At 35.2% G+C, this 20,098-nt stretch overlaps 2 protein-coding genes across 2 annotated transcripts; one reads left to right on the forward strand and one right to left on the reverse strand.

The window, feature by feature from the left end:
- Positions 1-2,328: 2,328 nt before the first annotated feature.
- LOC123880311 (protein GPR107) lies at positions 2,329-10,626 on the reverse strand. The gene is made up of 12 exons (XM_045928367.1): positions 10,387-10,626; positions 9,752-9,862; positions 8,629-8,774; positions 7,703-7,788; positions 7,257-7,351; positions 6,828-6,929; positions 6,171-6,454; positions 5,244-5,361; positions 4,474-4,604; positions 3,836-3,977; positions 3,215-3,366; positions 2,329-2,927 (listed from the first exon to the last, which is right to left on the reverse strand). The coding sequence occupies exons 1-12, from the start codon at positions 10,468-10,470 to the stop codon at positions 2,837-2,839; spliced, it is 1,542 nt and encodes a 513-aa protein (XP_045784323.1). The 5' UTR covers positions 10,471-10,626; the 3' UTR covers positions 2,329-2,836.
- Positions 10,627-11,209: 583 nt separating this feature from the next.
- On the forward strand, positions 11,210-16,914 carry LOC123880402 (phosphatidylserine lipase ABHD16A). Its single transcript, XM_045928515.1, has 9 exons — positions 11,210-11,552; positions 12,547-12,600; positions 13,513-13,808; positions 13,882-14,042; positions 14,132-14,385; positions 14,534-14,698; positions 15,032-15,216; positions 15,573-15,759; positions 16,140-16,914. Exons 1-9 carry the CDS (start codon positions 11,481-11,483, stop codon positions 16,236-16,238), a joined length of 1,473 nt encoding a protein of 490 aa, XP_045784471.1. The 5' UTR covers positions 11,210-11,480; the 3' UTR covers positions 16,239-16,914.
- Positions 16,915-20,098: the final 3,184 nt, after the last annotated feature.

The following is a 20,098-nucleotide window of genomic DNA, read 5'->3' on the forward strand; positions in this document are numbered from 1 at the left end:
AAAATAATATTAAATAATCTGGGGGATTTGACATCTTTGATTTTATGAATGAACACGTGAATACGAGTAAGCTATATTTCAAAAACAATGGGTTATTATATACTTACGTGGATTATTAAGTTGCGAATCGCTATCAAAACAATCAGAAACAGATCTTTTGTCATCATTCTTGGCTACAGAAATACCCATTTCAGTCAGTTCCCAGTTGTGCGAATTGGAAGATTTTAGGAGCGACTCGCGGATAGAAGGCCGCTTGCGACTTTTTTTGTGTTCAATTTTAATATTATGAATGTAATCTTGTAAGTTGTCTTTAAAAATGTTACGATCAATCTAAGTCTTCAGAGTTTTGCGTTAGGGTCACGTCATGTTCAGTTTCAGTTTTAGTCAAAGCTTTGGGTTGGTGTACAAATTGATTACTGTTTTCGTTTATTTCCGAGTTCATATCTTCTTTGTTATATAGCGTTTCTAACGGTCGACGTGTTTCATTTTTCTTAACCCGATTTCTTGGATTCGCCGGAATCAATATTTTAGATTTGAATTCGTTTTCCTTAGACATATTTTACACACAATTTTTATATTTTTTAAACACTGCACAATTGTATTAAAAAACAAGCTATAATTTTTCACTTTTTAAAGGCTACGTCCGCTTTCTTTGAACACGGAATTAATATGACACGTTTCTCTTTCTTGCAAGTTGCACTGGTAGGTATATTCAGAACATTCTAGAAGTATTGTTTTGTAAAATACCCGCTTTAGAAATACAAATGGATTAAAATAGTGTTAAGCCCCGTTGACATTGTCCAAGTAAATATGTGTAGTGCGCACTAAGACAAATTTGACATCTTTGATTTTATGAATAAACACGTGAATACGAGTAAGCTATATTTCAAAAACAATGGGTTATTATATACTTACGTGGATTATTAAGTTGCGAATCGCTATCAAAACAATCAGAAACAGATCTTTTGTCATCATTCTTGGCTACAGAAATACCCATTTCAGTCAGTTCCCAGTTGTGCGAATTGGAAGATTTTAGGAGCGACTCGCGGATAGAAGGCCGCTTGCGACTTTTTTTGTGTTCAATTTTAATATTATGAATGTAATCTTGTAAGTTGTCTTTAAAAATGTTACGATCAATCTAAGTCTTCAGAGTTTTGCGTTAGGGTCACGTCATGTTCAGTTTCAGTTTTAGTCAAAGCTTTGGGTCGGTGTACAACTTGATTACTGTTTTCATTTATTTCCGAGTTCATATCTTCTATGTTATATAGCGTTTCTAACGGTCGACGTGTTTCATTTTTCTTAACCCGATTTCTTGGATTCGCCGGAATCGATATTTTAGATTTGAATTCGTTTTCCTTAGACATATTTTACAAACTATTTTTATATTTTTTAAACACTGCACAGTGGTATTAAAAAACAAGCTATAATTTTTCACTTTTTAAAGGCTACGTCCGCTTTCTTTGAACACGGAATTAATATGACACGTTTCTCTTTCTTGCAAGTTGCACTGGTAGGTATATTCAGAACATTCTGGAAGTATTGTTTTGTAAATTGTAAAATACCCGCTTTAGAAATACAAATGGATTAAAATAGTGTTAAGCCCCGTTGACATTGTCCAAGTAAATATGTGTAGTGCGCACAAGACAATGAATTGTGTTTCTTAATAAATAAATTTGGTTTAGTATAGTAAAGTTAACCCAACCACGTCACGCGAGCTGTTTTAGCAGCTCGCGCACCGAGCAAAACACTAGTAATATTATAAAGGCGTTTGTGTGGATGTGTGGGTGTATATGTGTGAGTGTGTGTGTGTATGTGTGTTTGTGTGTGTGGGTGTGTGTGTCTGTGTGGGTGTGTGTGTGTGTGTGTGGGTGTGCGTGTGTGTGTGTGTGTGTGTGTGTGTGTGTGTGTGTGTGTGGGTGTGTGTGTGTGTGTGTGTGGGTGTGGGTGGGTGTGTGTGGGTGGGTGGGTGTGGGTGTGTGTGTGTGGAGAATCAAAGAGCTCCCGCGGGATTTTGAAGTCTAAATTACTAGATTTTTTTGTCATGTTCGAAATTGGCGGATACACTGACGTGTGTGTCTTGATCCACGCGGACGACGTCGCGGGTATAGGAAGTAGATAGATACAATAATTAAAGGAAGATAGAAAGAATATTCGAAATGGACGTAAATCGTAAATTGACAAGTCTAAATTTAATGGTACTTTTTTCACAGCACTTCATGCGGAAAAGTCAATTTTTAGCCCTGTAAAATAAGTTTAGTTTTTAGAGATTATGTACTTAACCGAATTATCGTCGAGTTCAGTCATCCGTCAGAAAATAAAAGAAACCAATCAATTTCCAACGTTTTGTTCCAACGACTTGAGGATGTACACAACTTTCGCAATTTTTCTTTTCTTTCTTTTTCTGAGATCAAAGTGTTCCAGTTCCAGCACTAAATTGTAACGCTCGCACTAGACTAAGCGTCCACACAGGCCGAATGTAAAATCCTACTTGGACGTCAATCTCACTAATTACTGTTTATTACGAGCCGAAAGTTGCGCGGAATTGTGTACGCGATGTCCTTTAAGATATCGTGGAATATCAGGCGGTTAAACCATGGTAACCATTACAGTTAACTTTGACCACCAAAATAAAAACAAAGCTGGTTGTACAAGTTAGTATTCTTACCTTCACGGTTATATTAAACTTGTTTTTTTTTTGGTGCTAAAATTGAATCTTATTGGTTACCTTATAGACAGAATTTGATAGTGTCTCAATTATAAAAATGATAATGAAATTGACGTTCTATAATCTTATAATAAAATTAGCACTAACACATCAATTTTCAGATTTAGTAGGTTAGTCTGAACTATCTTGCATGAGAGGTTGCAAATCATCTCTCCGTTTCTCTCTGTTTGTTAGTCCATCCAGTACACCGATGTCTGACAAACTGCAATCAAAATAAAATATTTTTACTGCCCGATCTTATGTGCCGCGAACGCCGCGAAACATTAGGGTGACCACTGACCAATTAACATGCTGTGCTATGCTCTGTTGTTCTTCTTAGATTATAAAGCTACAAACAAAACAAAACCGGCTGTACTGCGCTTTGTGCATCCGGCAACACATCGGCGGTTCCTCTGGTGCTGCAAATGTTCATGGGCGGCCGTAATCACTTAACACCAGGTGACCCGTCTACTCGTTTGCTCGCTATTTTTATTTTTAAAAAAAACTTACACTTTAGCTTCATCATCGTCCATCTGTGTAGGGGTGAAATAGGGGTTGGCGGCCGCCGGTCGGAACTTGTAACCGGTCATCACAAAAAACACCAGCGTGGCCAGCTCGCGGAACATCTCGTCGACCCACGAGTATTGAAACGGCACAGTGTTCTGAACAAATAAATAAGCCTTTTATTTTCTCTCTTCATTTCACATTTGGTTTTTACTTTATTATTATATACTATTCATTATCAACATTATATTAAACAATTATTACTAATCTTACAATCATTCACATTTTTAGATAAATAAAAAAAATTACAAAAACTAAATTACATTATTAAAACAAAATAAAGTCTAGTATAGTTATTATTGATTTTGTTTGAAATTACATTTAAATTAAATTTATTTTACTTAGTCGCTCGCTTTAAAGTAAAGAAGTACACAACATACAACACATGTTTCAGAATTTTTGAAAATTCCACCCCAACGAAGCAAGGCGAGTTTACTAGTAATTTGTACTTTGTACCAGCACTTGCATGACAACTGACATTGTACCAAAATAGCACAGTGGCGCGCGAATCGTTAAAACAAATTACAAAAAAAAATTATAAGAGCCAAAGGGCCTAAGCTAAATTACCTCTAAGATGGTAACGATGAACCTCGTGAAGTATATGTAGCCCAGGATCATGACGTAGAAGTGTCGGAACAGCTTGAGCTTGCGGAGGTTCACCGCAGCCTTGCCGTCGGTCGTGGACGAATCTTCCAAGTGATGTATCGACCTACAGATTATAAGCGTCATCACTCAGAAAAGCAGAAATTATTGGAATGCCCTCCCAAAACCTACACGAAGAACACTGGTTCAACTCGTAGATGTTATCCGAGAGCACTAAACTAAAAAACTAGTGGCAAAATAAATAAATTAATTAGAACGTGATTTCTATCACAACATCTAATAATCAAAATATGCAATAATTGTCTTGAATCTCAGAGGGAGGCTCAACTCAAAACCTTCAAAACACCCGTACTTAGCAAGTTCACTCGAGGCAGCAACAATAATGGTATCGAATGAGCTAAATATCGATTTTCTTAAACTACCATCATTAGATAAATATATAATTTTATATCATTTTTAAAACTTCAAGTCAATTTTTAAAAATTAACTTGCAAGACAAACGATACGAGCATAAAAATATTGTTACATGTACCTCGGGAAGCGATCTCAACGCATTTTTAGGGTTCCGTACTCGATGGGTGCCAATGGGATCTCATACTCACCACACGACAGGGAACATGATCGCGCCGCAGCACAGCATGTCCACTAGAATGAACAGAATACGCCACGCGTTGTGCTCAGCGGCGCCTTCCTCACTCTCCGCTATTATGATCTCTGCCACATTAGCTACCACCTACAACATCAAATGGCAAGGTCACTGAAAACTCATACTAAGTGTATACGATCAGGGATGACCGTCTCTACATAGGAAGCCGGTTTGCAGTTTTACCGGTCTTTCAGATGGCTGTATGCTCAGCCAATTAACTGACATGAGATTTTAAAAAAATGTATACAATCATTAAAACTCTGAGAGTCACATCGCATGTTCCGTAAAATTAAGGTTAAATGCCTGAGCATTACATACATCGCGGGATATAAGACTGAGATGCATGAACAATGCGAATCAACGTCCAATATTATGTTCATTATTGCAAATTAATTAAAATTTATTTGAAACTATTCATATATGTAACAGTTTGCCTTAAATAGTTTAAAAATAGTTTTAAAATTTTTGAAGTTTGTCACTGGTATTTTCGCACGAAATTGCCTAAAAACTTGGCATTGCGATGTTTGATTTGTGATGATGAGATTTTTCAAGGGTCATAACTTTCAAAATAAATATAATTTTACTATATATATTGTTTATGCATAAATGATTGCGAGATAAATCGATATCTAGCTTAGTTATAGATCTAGAACACCCGATGATAGAATAATAAACGAATTAACAGGGAAAAATGGATACAATTGCTATAAAAATACAATCACCAACCTGCAACGGTATAACAATCATGAATATCTTTTTGTCACGGTCTGCGAGTATGTGTTTAATGAAGTTCCAGCCAGTGCCGACCAGTACAATCGTTACGAATAATACAGCTCCTTTTAACCTGAAATAATAACCAATTATGTATTATATACTAAACTAGCACCTGCCCCGGGTGAAATTTAAAGTTGTAATTATGTCGTGAAATAACGTAGTTCAAGTCCACAGCTTACAGATTTTACAAAAGTACTTTTAGTTGTCAGTCAAAGCTTAGAAACAAATAAAATCATACACTGCTTTCGTGTAACTTTAATTATTATTTACTCAGCGCCACGGAAGCTCTCAGATGAAACTATTTTTCCTGACTTAATTCACATTATTACAATTTTCATAGGGATCTCTATTTTTTTTTTTGGAAAATAAAATATAGCCTATGTTACTTGCTGATAGCTTTCAATAGGTGTAAGAATTTTTCAAATCAGTTCAGTAGTTTTTGAGCCAATCCATTTATCAACAAAAAAAATACAAAAAAATCTTTCCTCTTTATAATATAAGGTTAAATAACTTTACTAATGTTTATTAGATTTATAATAGCTAATGCAAGATTTGTAATCACCATTATCATGATCAACCCATTGCTGCTCACTTGTGAAAACTGGTCTCCTGTCAGGACAGACGGACAACGGAAGCTTCGGGTACTAAACCCTAATAAGGGCTTTAGTTATCTTTTGAAGGATGCTTTTAAATAACTTTTCACATATCCTATCCTAGTATCGCCATTTTTATATGTAACCACCACAGTCCTACTAGACCAGAGACAAATTAGAAGTTATAATTTCCCAAATTGCCCCTGCCATGAATCGAACCCGGGGCCTCTCACTTTGCGCCAGGAAGATGGTCAATACAACAATTAGATAGATAAAGGATACTTACAAATGCGTGATGTAATAAAGTATAGCCCAAGCAGTGACATGCTCCCCTCTAGTCTGTATGAAGTGGTAGTTGATTCCATGGAAGGCTAACGACATCGCTTTCAAGTACACCAGCACACACATGATGTAATGGATCCTGTACACTTTGTGCTTGCTGATCTTGAGGATCAACGTCCACAGGCCGGCGCTCAGGAAAAACGTTAGCGACATCATGCTGTAAAGCGCCGGGAGGGGCATTTCACCCGCCGATAGAAAGTTGTTCTTGTTGCTCTCATAGATATCAATCTGTGGGACAACAAATAAAATTCACTACTAACGACCTTTGTCCTTTGATTATGGGGGGGGGGCGGGGGGTAGGTATTTACTCACTATTATTATCAATAAACCCCAGCGGTTTAGGTAGTATGTTGATAGATCAGTCAATCAGTCGTTACCAATCTTTTATATATATAAATTGTATAGATTGATAAGTAACTTATGACCTAGTTATACCAGTCGATTGTGATTGTTAAGCAACGTTGACCCAACTCAGTAACTAGATGGATGACCGACATTTTATCAATACAACTCAGAAAAAGAAAGAGAGAGGGAGAAAGAGAGAGAGATTAATGGCCTGGGCACACTTGCATTACTCCACAATTAATGTATATTTGCTTACCACTGCATTAGTAGGTATTAGTGGACCACCTTCTTGGGGGCAACTGTGAAAATACAGGTTGTAGAGTCCCTCTTCTTCATCTGATGCCACATACATGGCAAACTGAAAAATACTTAATATGTTAAGACATAGAAGAATTAGCCTATGTCACTAGACAGCTATCCCTGAATCATTGCTTTATAAATGCAAATACACATACAAAGAACCCTTTTTGAATAACAGAATCAAAATTGGTCATAAATAAGGAAGCGCAAGCTTAGTGGATCTTGCTATCTCCCTCGTACACCCGTACTTATGTTGTGCATCCCTTTTCTATCCTTTGACTTTTGACTCTTACCACTAGATTGAAAACATTATTCTTAAACAGATATTTAATAAAAAATTGATATTTTCTATTATAAAGATAACCATAAATTGAATTCAACTCACGCTTGTATTATAATAATCAAAACCATTGGATGTGTTCTTCGTGATTTTTAATATGGCATCAGAGCAATGTTTTTTTGAATCTTCACTGTTTTTATCTGGAAACATGAAATTACTTTAATTATAACATTCAATTTTTACATAAAACATAACAATCATGTGATTCAAGACGCCTACTCTCATTACATTATTTACTTGTTATGTTTCTCTAACAGTTCCATAACATCAGCTATCTGCCAGTGAAAGTCTTGTCATAACTGGTTTAGTTGTTTCGGAGATTAGCCGGAACGAGCAGGATAGATAGACAAAAATTCAATTGTTTTTTGTTGTAAGTTCTGTAACTATATACTGCCATATATGCACTTAGTAAATAGCTGTTATTTTGATATTACAAAGAAATAGTTTAATTTTATTTATTTGTCTAGATTATTTTATTTGAAGCGATTTACCATCTGCAGATTTATCCCAGGGTATCATCGACTTATTCGCGTACAGGTTCAGTGCTAAGATTTCCCCTGCGCACGTAATGTTTATTCTGCAACAGTCAAATTAATTATTTACTTATACGAAAGTTTTAAATCACGTGATTTCTTATTTTATAGGTGTTAAGGTTGTAAGCCTTCTTACACGACCCTGCTGTCTTGAAATTAATTTTTGTCTTAAATCAGGTTTTATGGAAAACTCTGTCCAAGTCTCACACCAAGGTTAAAGGTGTAGGTTAGGTTAGGTTCTATTCACAGTAATAACATTAAGTAAAAATGATCACAGAATAAAAAAATGCTCTATTGAAGTGATCGGCAAAACTGGTTGTTTTATGCAATATCAGACGAATACAAATTCAGCCCTTATAGTCTCTTATCTTTATTGTTACAAACTAATGTATGAACAACTTACAAATTACAATTTAAGCTGTGTAATAAGCCAGTGATAACAACTGAGAACAATAAAAATTGTCACAGCGCTGTTTCGAAAACAAATTAGTTAATCAACTAAATTTGAATAAGTAAAATATTGTGCTTGTACAATTGTACATTTAAAGCAATTTATTTCTTTACTAGACGATGCCCGCGACTTCATTCGCGTAAGTTTCGGTTGTCCAAAATTCTTATGGGGATTTTCCGGGACAAATGTGCATATGTCATAGACATTTTCCCGGAATGTAAGCTATACTCTGTTCTGAATTTCATCACAATTAGTTAAATAGCTAGGACATGAGAATCTAGCAGACAGACACACTTTGCCATTTATCATAATAGTTTGGATAAAAAACTGAAGGTAAATTTTAAGTTTTCATTACAAATTACTTGAACAGCTTGAACTCAAATGATGTTTTTTGCTGCTCAATTGATGTCAAAATAAAAATACATATTCATACCTTAGGTTTTTGAAATCCATCTTCAGGAAGACAATTCCATGGTGTGTTCTATTCTTTTCAACCCCTTTCAAAATGCATGTGTCAGAATGTGCTTCTAAGTATGGGTTAATGGCATCATTTATTGTTCGGTCAAGTGTAAAACCATACTGAAACAGAAAATAACAGTATAGGTTAACTGCCAGACTAGACTGAGTGCCACGAAGTAGACAACATATTTTGATGATGATTTATTAGCTCACATACTAGATTGGAGTAGTAGGATTAAAGCTGCCATGTAGTAGCTCCCCACCATCCACATCCCACCACTGTCACAATTAATACAACACTTACAAGCATGTTTCCCTATCAAACAAAGATAGAGTAAATTGATAGAAAAGTGAATAGTATAGTAGCAGCATTGTCTTGTCTCACCGTCGGCAATGTCAGCATCGAAGTAGTTCAGGAATATAACTACCTCGGCCAGATTATAAAATTCGGTAGAAAAAACTTCGACAAGGAGGCTGACAGAAGAATCCAGCTGGGCTGGGCAGCATTTTCAAAGCTACGTCAGGTCTTCAAATCGTCGATACCGCAAAGCCTTAAGACTAAGGTCTTTAATGAGTGTGTCCTACCTGTGATGACGTATGGAGCTGAAACGTGGACACTGACAGTTGGCCTCGTCCACAAACTAAAAGTCGCTCAGCGCGCTATGGAGCGAGCTATGTTGGGTATTACTCTCAGGGATAAAATCCGGAACGAGGAAATTCGCAGGAGAACAAAAGCGACCGACATAGCTCAAAGGATTAGCAAGCTGAAGTGGCAATGGGCAGGCCATGTCTGTCGCAGAACCGACGGCCGTCGGGGCAGACGTGTTCTGGAGTGGAGACCGCGTACCGGTAAGCGCAGTGTAGGACGACCTCCAGCCCGCTGGACAGATGACCTGAAGAAGGTGGCGGGGAGCGGGTGGATGAGGAAGACGGAGGACCGTGTTTGGTGGCGCGCTCTTGGAAAGGCCTATGTCCAGCAGTGGGACGTTTACAGGCTGATGGATGGATGGATGGATTGTCTTGTACCTCTGCTAACACCAGTGCACAGAATTTCCTTCTAAAATAGATACTTAAAAGAGATCTAGTATCATAATTACCTCGCCATAGACAGGGCCAGATGGTAATTTGAAATTAATCACTTGAACATCTAGGACACCCCCTTTTAAGAATCCAAATGTAGTGAGATCAACATAGTGGCGCTCGTCATCCTGAAACAAAGTGTTGAACACAGTTTCATGGTTTCAGTTTGTGATGTTCTTTGTGTGTTTGAAGTCTCGGGGAATGGAAAGTCCCTGTTCAAATAAATTAAGAAAAAAAGCACATCCATACAAAATATCTATAACATTGTCCTTTCCACCATGATGACATTGGCAGAACTTTTACAGATTAAACTGCTTTAGAGAAGGTGCAATATAGTTAGTTTTCCCAATAAAGCAGAGCCTTGATTCAAATAGAACACAGGTAAAGCTGTAACTTGGATTTAAGTGGCCCAATATTGATAAAAGTATAAGCAGTATTTTAGTCCAAGTCTCTTATATTTCTTTTTCACAGGTCACGCAACGTGGTACTAAAGGTGGTTAAATTCTCGAATAATAGAGGGTAGTTGAATACCTAATACAATCTTACTAAGAAAAATGTGGTCATTAAACATTTTCATTAAACTATTTTACCATTAGTACAAGATCAATTAGTCGAAAATGTTAGATCATCAAATATTAAAAAACTAAATTACCGCAAGGCGCAGCTTGTGGATTCTGGAAGTAACGGACGTAGCCACAACGAGAATCAGAAAAACTTTTGCCACAACAGCAATCATATTTCATGACTACTTGGTAATCAGCTAGTTAAAATAATTAAAAAAGAACGCCGTGATATTTCTGTATTAATTCTACACAAATTCAGAACAATTTCAAAGAGATATGATTTTATTTTTAATTAATATGGATAGAAATTAATCACAATCACATCACGATTCACAGACCACGATTTTTTTAAATTAATAATATCTGGTTTTACGGCTCTGGGTTCTTTCTCTCTTTGAGCATTGATCACCAAAGAGTATATAACAAACGTAGTGATGACATAGTACAGTCCGACAAGGCTCTTTTGGCACTTGAGTGAGGGCGCAGTTGTCGCTTTATGGCTTCGACCATAGATTTTTTATGCCATCTTTTATGCATGCTTTATGCTGACACAGCGAACTATCAACAAGTGCACTTCCCTCACTTCTCTAGATGGCGGCTTTAGTTCCGATTTTAACCACGCGCCAAAAGAGCCTTGTCGGACTGAATTCTTTTCATCCACCGTAGTGATTACTCTACAGCCATAGATTATAACAGCAATGCTCTACAGTACTTACTACAGTACGACAAGGACTTAAAAGGCTAGAACCCAGAGCCGTAAAACTAGTTTAAAAAATAAATCTTAGTATACAGATTACAGATAACGTAGTGATTACTTACTCTTTGATTATAGACAGATGTAGACCACAGATCCAGGTTATCCAGGGCCGTAAAATAAATTTAAAAAAAAAAAAAAGTAGACCACAGACCACTGATGGAGATGGCACAATAAATTATTCACCATTTCACAGTTTACAACAAAATTAATTAACGTATTTTACAATAATTTTGCATATATATTTGTCAGTTAATTTCTAAGCAGTGATTTTATAATTTATTAGTTAGTGAAAGAATCACGTAAGGAAATACGTGTACCTAACGTGATATAAAAATAAAATAAGACGCTTAAAAAAAGACGTTTTCGCAGTGTAACAGTAGTGATATGTTGAATTATTAATTAAATTTATTCAGTTAAATCTTCAAAATGATGAAATTATTATTACGATGTTTGTTTTCGCCGCGCTTGTATAGGATATATGGTCAAGGTCCGGGTGAGGTAAGTTAAAATTATTACTTACTAGTTGTTGCCCGCGACTACGTCTGCGTAGAATTGCTGATTTCCCGTGAGATTGAGATTTCCCGTGCGGCCAATGCCCTGCTTCAGAACATAAGCTACAAAATCGGCAATGATAAAAAAATCAGTAAAAACTGTCATCCCTATTTTACCACCCTTAAATGGTGATATTCAAAAATACTCTGACATTTATATTTTTATTTATAATTAACAACCTAATTGCCAATTTTCGTGTCTCTAAATTAAAAAACAAAGGAATTTCATACAAACTTTCAACCCCTATTTTACCCCCTTAGGGGTGGAATTTCCAGATATCTTTTCTTAGCTGACATGTCTTAACTATCTACTTGCTAAATTATAGCTTTATACATACAATAGTTTTTGAGATCTCGTGTTTAATCAGTAAGTAAATGCATCAGTGACCTTTCGCTTTTATATATATAGATTGTACCTGTAAAAATTGCAGTTCACGAAGAATTCACAGATTTTATGATAAATACATATTATACACACTTAAATAATAAATGTGAGATAAACCTACCTATTTGAGAATGTTCAATCATCTAGATTCTAGAAATAGTAAGCTCCCATGAACAATGCTAGTCTATTGATTTACTAAGTCTCCCATAGCAAGGAAACATCTTTAAAAAACTTTGGCAAGTTTTCCCGTGGCAAATTTCACAATTTCCCATTCTTTTTTAATGTTTTATTAACCTAAAAAAACTCTAGCTATTAACAAACAAACCTGCAGTAATGTTCATGTAAAGCACCTAATCAATGAGCGAGCCATAAGCTTGCGGCAAAGATGATTAAGGTTATACTTATAGCTCCTCAGCTCACAAAACTGTGGTTTTGATTTTACCCATCAGCAATCTTTACTGATAACTCACAAAAATTTGCATGATTCAAGGTACTGGTATGTAAAGATTTTTTGTACTTGTGATTGAAAATAATTTTATGTTTGATTATTTTGCAGGGTATATATGAACCAAAACGGACTGAGAAAGTTGCTGACAAAATTATATCAGTGGTAAGTTTCAAGCTGTAAACAATATTACCCTCCATTTCTTACATAGCCTTATATCTTGACTAATTTCAACTTCCACTATTATCATCCTATTGCCGGCCCATTACTGAGCACGGGTCTCCTCTTAGAATGAGAAGGGACTATATAGTAGAATTCTAACTTATTGGTGGCTGAGAAATTAGACACAATGACAGATTTATGATCACTGATATATTTTCTATTGCTGTCTTTCTGTACTGTACCTGTGCAGACCTGCTATTGCAGCTTGCTCCTCAACTGCCAAAAAGATTATAAAATGTATCAGCGAAATACATTTTATATTTGTATGTATGTACATATAAAGGGACACCTGCCATCGCAAGGCGATTAATCAGCCCATATTAGCATCATTCAACCAGTTCCTCATGTTTGGAACACAGGTTCTAATGTTTCCTAGCAGCCCCTTTAGGGGGGGTAGCCCCTTAAAGTGTCTATGATTTTCGTGAACCTCACGATATCATGTATGGAGAGATTCATTAGATTTTCTTCACTGATTCAGTCCTTGTAATTCTCTTTTTACCAGTGAGTACATGAGGTACTCTGGTATGAACTGCTGAAAGCTGATCAAAGCTAATCTCCTCCACAACATTCTGGATATGATGGGTCTTTCTTGATTCTGATTATTGTGAGATGTCTATTTAGAAGACAGTGTCCAATTGTCAGTACTATATTAGTGCTGTTTTGCGACAAGGTCAAACATTTTCAATGGCCTGTATTATGTCTATACCACTGAATGTTTGCAGCCATTCCTCTAAATCGTCTGTTTTTTCGTTGCCATCAGTTTGTGGGGACCCAGGCAATCGTAACTTTTGTCTTTTTGGCTGATAAGTTCAACAATCAACACATATCACTAATCTCATCAAAATTTTATTTCAGGTGCATACAATAGCTAATATAGGCATGTACACATCTCCCATTATTTGTATGTACATTTATAAAAGAGGCTTCTTTTCTTGGGAGGAGATAAACTTTCTTGCATATTTATTTGGTAGTATTTCATTGTCTTACCTGGTTCGAGCATTTGGGAGGGCTTCGAATCCTACATATGTCGAGTTTATTAATACTCTCGATAGACCAGTTGAAGATCGAAAAGCATATTTTGAAAGCCTAAGGAAATATGATTTTGAATTTAATGTTTGGCCTGCAACATTCACGATGCCACCTACATCTAGGTAAGTTGTATATTTTAATTTTTACTTAATGAACAAATAAATTAAGTCAATGTTCATATCTTTTTCCTTTCAGTTCAAGTTGGTTTGAGAATAAACCATTTAGCAAATGTGCTAATCCAGATTTGCCGTATTATCACAGAGTCACTATTCAACTGCTTGCATATATAGCAAGTCACACATTTGCTCTAAGACTTATATATCCAGGCACTATTGGTATTATCCAGAATATGTTGTGTAAGTTTAATATAACATTTTACACTGTAATATGCAATTATATAACTGAGGGTATTCGATTCATGGTATTTAACAAAAAAAAATTTTAGGGATACCACTATTTGAAGGCAGGACATATCTTGTGGATACTTTCAATGGAAAAAGAGCAAAGATATTAACTGCAGATAGAAATACAATAGACACAATGTTTGTCGACAACAGGCTTGATTCATCAAAGGGGAAAACACTTGTTATTTGCTGTGAAGGCAACACAGGTTTCTACGAAATTGGAATTATGACAACACCCATTAAGGCAGGTTATTCAACATTGGGGTGGAATCATCCTGGTTTTGGTGGAAGCACTGTAAGTAAGATAATAACTGTTAAGTAATTTATCAGAATCAGCAAAAATTAATTATAATGAAATAAGAATATTTATTTTATACTTAATTGTAAAGTTACTTAATTGCTAACTACTTCAATAAATAAAAAAAGTTTAAAATAATTTTTAGGGGCTCCCATTTCCACGACAAGAGCAACATGCTATAGATGCTGTTGTGCAGTATGCCATTAATGAGCTAGAGTTTGAAGTGCAAAACATTGTAATGTACGGCTGGAGTATTGGGGGCTATCCTGCGGCCTGGGCAGCTGTTAACTATCCAGACATCAAAGGCTTGGTAAAATTATTTGATCACACTAATATTATAAAGGAGAAAGTTTGTATGTGTGTGTGTGTGTGTGTGTGTGTGTGTGTGTGTGTGTATGTTTGTTACTCCTTCACGCAAAAACTACTGGACGGATTGGGCTGAAACTTAGAATGGAGATAGATTATACCCTGGATTAGGACATAGGCTACTTTTTATCCCGGAAAATCAAAGAGTTCCCACGGGAATTTTAAAAAACCTACATCCACGCGAACGAAGTCGCGGGCATCAGCTAGTATTTAATAATGTAGCTTTGAAAATCTTTTATTGCCAATGATACAAAATTGTTGATTATTGTTTTACCAGATTTTGGATGCTTCATTCGACGATTTGCTGCCATTAGCTTGGAATCAGATGCCTGTATCTTGGACACTGTTAGTAAAGGAAGTGGTCCGCTCGTTTGTAGACCTGAATATATCTGAGTTATTAAATAAATATTCTGGCCCTGTTCAACTAGTCCGGAGAACGGAAGATGAGGTCATTTGTCTAAGGTGAATATTTTATATTAATTCTTGTATTGTAATATAGAAGCAGGCGCTATTTTGCGAAAGTCCATGATATACAAGGAACCAAAAGCTTAATTTGCTATAGTCCGGTAAACCAAACAAATCTGTATGGTGCAACATGCAGCATGCGACATGCACTGCCTGCCCTCCCACTGATATTAAATGCAGGAAAGCCAGCCACCACGCAGAATCACACAAATCCCAAAACCACTCGACGCATGTTTAGCCCTGACACTGAAGCATCCTCAGGAGATGTAGACCTTACGATGCCTAATTGCAAAGCCTAATTCTTGTATTGTTTGTTAAATAATAATAAATCTAAAGAGAGAAACATATTTTAGGCCCGGACAACTCTCCACTAATCGTGGGAATAATTTGCTTATCAACCTGTTGGAAAAACGACATCCTTACATATTGGAAGGAGATATAATGGAGAAAGTTAAAGCATGTACTGCTTTGTCTGATCAGCAACGCATTGTGCTTTCGCGGGAAAATATCCCTGATGACAAGAAAAAAATTCTACAACTGGTGAGTGTAGTTCTTTGACTATGTTTTTTTGATAGTTATCCCATCTGGTAGTAAGTGAGGATGCAGTCTAAGATGGAAACTGGCTAACTTGGGTTCACGCCTTTGTAGGTAGCGTGGTAAGTAGCCAATAAAAGTTTACACAATGATTATTATCAAATCGTATGGATTTGGCTACGAAAAAGAGGCGATCTTCTTCAGTCTTGCCAGATATATAACTAACTAGCTGATATCGTCCAGAATAAAAAGTAGCCTATGTCATTCTCGGTTCTCCAGGTCTTGAATTTAACCCATGCGTCGCTGGACGGATAATCCAACAAACACACTTTCACGTTTATAATATGATATTACTGGAAAATAATTTATTTTTTTCCAATTTCCAGATATCAAAGTACCTGCGAGACTTTCGATCGACCCACTGCACTCTATTGCCCGAAGATATTTTCGATGCTTGCATGGATAGCATCAATAATAGTAAATAATTAATTTTGAATTTATAATATTGCAGGATTGCTTTAATCGCGACCTGCTGGCTTTTTAATTTTATTATTTTAAATAGGAATTATCAATGTGTACAGATAGGACCCCGCGTATATGAAAAACATTCTGCACTCTATTGCCAGAAGATATTTTCGATGCTGTCAATAATAGCATCAATAATAGTAAATAATTAATTTTGAATTTATAATACTGCAGGATTGCTTTAATCGCGACCTGCTGGCTTTTTAATTTTATTATTTTAAATAGGAATTATCAATGTGTACAGATAGGACCCCGCGTATATGAAAAACATTCTGCACTCTATTGCCAGAAGATATTTTCGATGCTGTCATGGATAGCATCAATCATAGTAAATAATTAATTTTGAATTTATAATACTGCAGGATTGCTTTAATCGCGACCTGCTGGCTTTTTAATTTTATTATTTTAAATAGGAATTATCAATGTGTACAGATAGGACCCCACGTATATGAAAAATATTCTGCACTCTATTGCCAGAAGATATTTTCGATGCTGTCATGGATAGCATCAATAATAGTAAATAATTAATTTTGAATTTATAATATTGCATGATTGCTTTAATCGCGACCTGCTGGCTTTTTAATTTTATTATTTTAAATAGGAATTATCAATGTGTACAGATAGGACCCCCGTATACACAGTGAAAATTTAGTGGTTTTAGAGCCAGGGCTATATAAACTACCCTTAAGCAATACTATCAACTAAAATTGTTTGTTTTGGAAAACTAAGCACTTTAATTATTTGATAAAAAATATTACGACACAAACTCGAATCTGTGAGAAACATTAGTAGTAGGCGGCGAATACGCATGCGCTCTGAGTGCAGGTGCCCGCGCCGCTCTGAGTGCCGGGGCCCGCGCCGCTCTCGATGCAAGTGCCCGCGCCGTTCCGAGTGCAAGCGCCCGCGCCACTCCGAGACAAAGCGACGTACTACTACTGGTTCGCGAATTTTCCCAAACAATAATTTCTCGATCCAATTTTTTTTATTTTAATATTAGGGTTAATATGAATGGTTGAAATGTATAGTACTGCTTGAGGCAATTCACTTCGCCACGGCTCCAAAACCACTAAATTTTCACCTTGTATAAAAAACATTCATAAAATCTCAGACTGCCGAAATTACGGAAATCTATCCGTAATCTTTCGCCAAGTTCCTATAGCGACGTTATTAATTGTCAAAAAAGATCATACAATTTTAGACAAATAGCGTTGCTATGTAACTTATCGACAGATTACAGAAAAAATCGATTGTTAATTTCGGCTGTAAATCTAAGTGACAAAAGATTTATTTGCTCGACAGTCAGCTATACGCTTCTGAAGTTTGGGATATATTTGATTTATGAAAATGACGTGTCGTGACTTGTGAGTAGTTAAATCTTGCAAAAAAAAATATCGTAAAGTTATATTTCAATATTCAAACGCATTTACTTGGACGCATTTATATAATAGAACCCTATCTATGTACATCGATGGGATTATTGATAATGACTTATATCTATTTGAAGGTCTAATATTTTATTTTTGATTTGCAAGTCAAGGTTACATTAATTATTGTACTTATTTCAAAATATATTTCCAAAATATTTACATATATATTACATTTAAATATTTTACATATTACACATAATATGTCATATACACATCAATTTTATTGGAATTTTTTTATCACTTGATTTTATTTTAAACCTAGGTAATATAAAAGATTTTAATATTAATAAAATAAGCAAGCTACATGTTTTAATACTCATCACAGACAAAATAAATGTTAGTTTGGTTTGTGTACCTTATTAGCAACCTAATATTCTATTCAATTACATGGTATTATTGTAATTGCTCTTTGTTTTAGAATTAATATTCATGTGTAGTTGCTTACATTATTTAATCAAATGTCATATTAAAAAGTCTACCTAATTGCATTGTTGTGAAAGTAAGTTTATAATAGCTTGTGGAGCCTGCAGGTTTAAGTGTCAGTAGGTTAACTTTACAGCCCAATGTACTTTTTAAAAAATATCTGTGTCTTAACTGATAAGTTTGTGGACTGTAGAAATATTGGTATGTAGTATATTGGTGATAAAAACTTATTATGTAATAATATTCAGTTAGGTCCATTAAGTTAATGACATGTAAATTTATTTGCATCCCAATTTGTTAATATGAGTTATTATGACTAGACATTTTATTTCATTTTAGATATACAATCAGCGGAATTATTTTAATGCATTATGTATGCATTTAAATGATTTCGCTGATTGTAATCGCTTTGACAGGTATTTGAAATAATACTACATAATTAATACACTTTATTGAATTACCATTGTATTGAACACTGAGCTTATAATTCACTATTTATTTATGTATAATAATAAAATTAATGATTGTTATAATTTTTTCACCCGTGAATTTATGACATATGCATTTATATTTATTATATCTCGATTTATATGTTGTGATGTCAGAAACTACATGCTAAGAGTATTTTACAAGTAGTAGTTTACATTTGATCTACCCTACAATATTAATTCATTTTATTATATAGAATCAATTAAACTATTTTAATGCATGCATATAAATATGATATATATCTAAATGTAATTTTAAAATAATTCAAGATCCCAATAATTAATAAATTGTATTTTTATTATTGTATTGAACGCCGATTTAATGTTATTATTGATGTAGAAATAAAAGTAATGCTAAAATTATTTTATTTCTTATTTTTAGGGTTCCATACCTCAAAAGGAAAAATGGAACCCTTATAGGATCACTTTGTTGTCTGTCTGTCCGTCCGTCCGTCCGTCCGTCTGTCCGTCTGTCAAGAAAACCTATAGGGTACTTCCCGTTGACCTAGAATCATGAAATTTGACTGGTAAGTAGGCAGCAAGTAGCACAAGTAAAGTAAAAAAAATTTAAAGTATGTTTCAATTTTCAAAGTAAAGTAACTATGCCTAGTAAGGTATCATATAAGAAAGCTTTCTTTACCTGTAGATTGTAAAACAGGTTTTAATTATTTTAATACATAATAGTTTTTGTTTTATCGTGCAAAATGTCGAAAAAATACCCGCATACGGAACCCTCAGTGGGTTTTTATTTCCCCAGAGCAACGTCTGAGGAAATCTGTGTTTCTTTGTATTTGAACATAAGAACCACAGAGTACTTTGTAAATATAGGAAAATAAGAACTCTTAAGGGCATGATTTATTTACAAAAAAATACATTTCATGTGAATAACATACTTAAATACAAAAACACTGCATTTAAAATTTGAATGGTATCATAAAAACACCCACTACTATACCAATTTTACCCGTTTCTACTGTAATGAATAAAAAATCGCTATTTTACCGGTAAAGGTCCTCCAATATCCGAATAGCGGCTCTTTAATTGGGAATGTGGGTCCCTAAAGTGCCACTAGTGTTCGAAATAGCATATTATAATCGTTATTGCCGTTACCGGTACATTAGTACAAATTTATAAAGTACCGCTAACGGCATACTAAATACAGTAGAAATGGGTAACATTAGTTTATTGTCGGGATTTTTGAATGGCATTTAAAATTATTTGCGAAAATCCTACGTCCATGGCAAAAATATGGTCTTTATTTTATGAAAAAAAAAAGTAGTTTCTGCCAAGATAAATTGCTTCATCCAAGATTGCAGCTGTTGTTATTTATAGCGCAACTCTAATGAACGGCAAATGTGCTATTGGCGCCAATCATGCGCCAATAGCTTGGCCAATAGTCACATCTTTTTTAATGCTGGCAGCACTGACAATTCGCATGTTACTTGTCATTTGTCAATGTCAAGTGTCAAAGACGAAGTCAGT

Source organism: Maniola jurtina, chromosome Z (assembly GCF_905333055.1).
Source record: "Maniola jurtina chromosome Z, ilManJurt1.1, whole genome shotgun sequence".
Taxonomy (NCBI): domain Eukaryota; kingdom Metazoa; phylum Arthropoda; class Insecta; order Lepidoptera; family Nymphalidae; genus Maniola; species Maniola jurtina.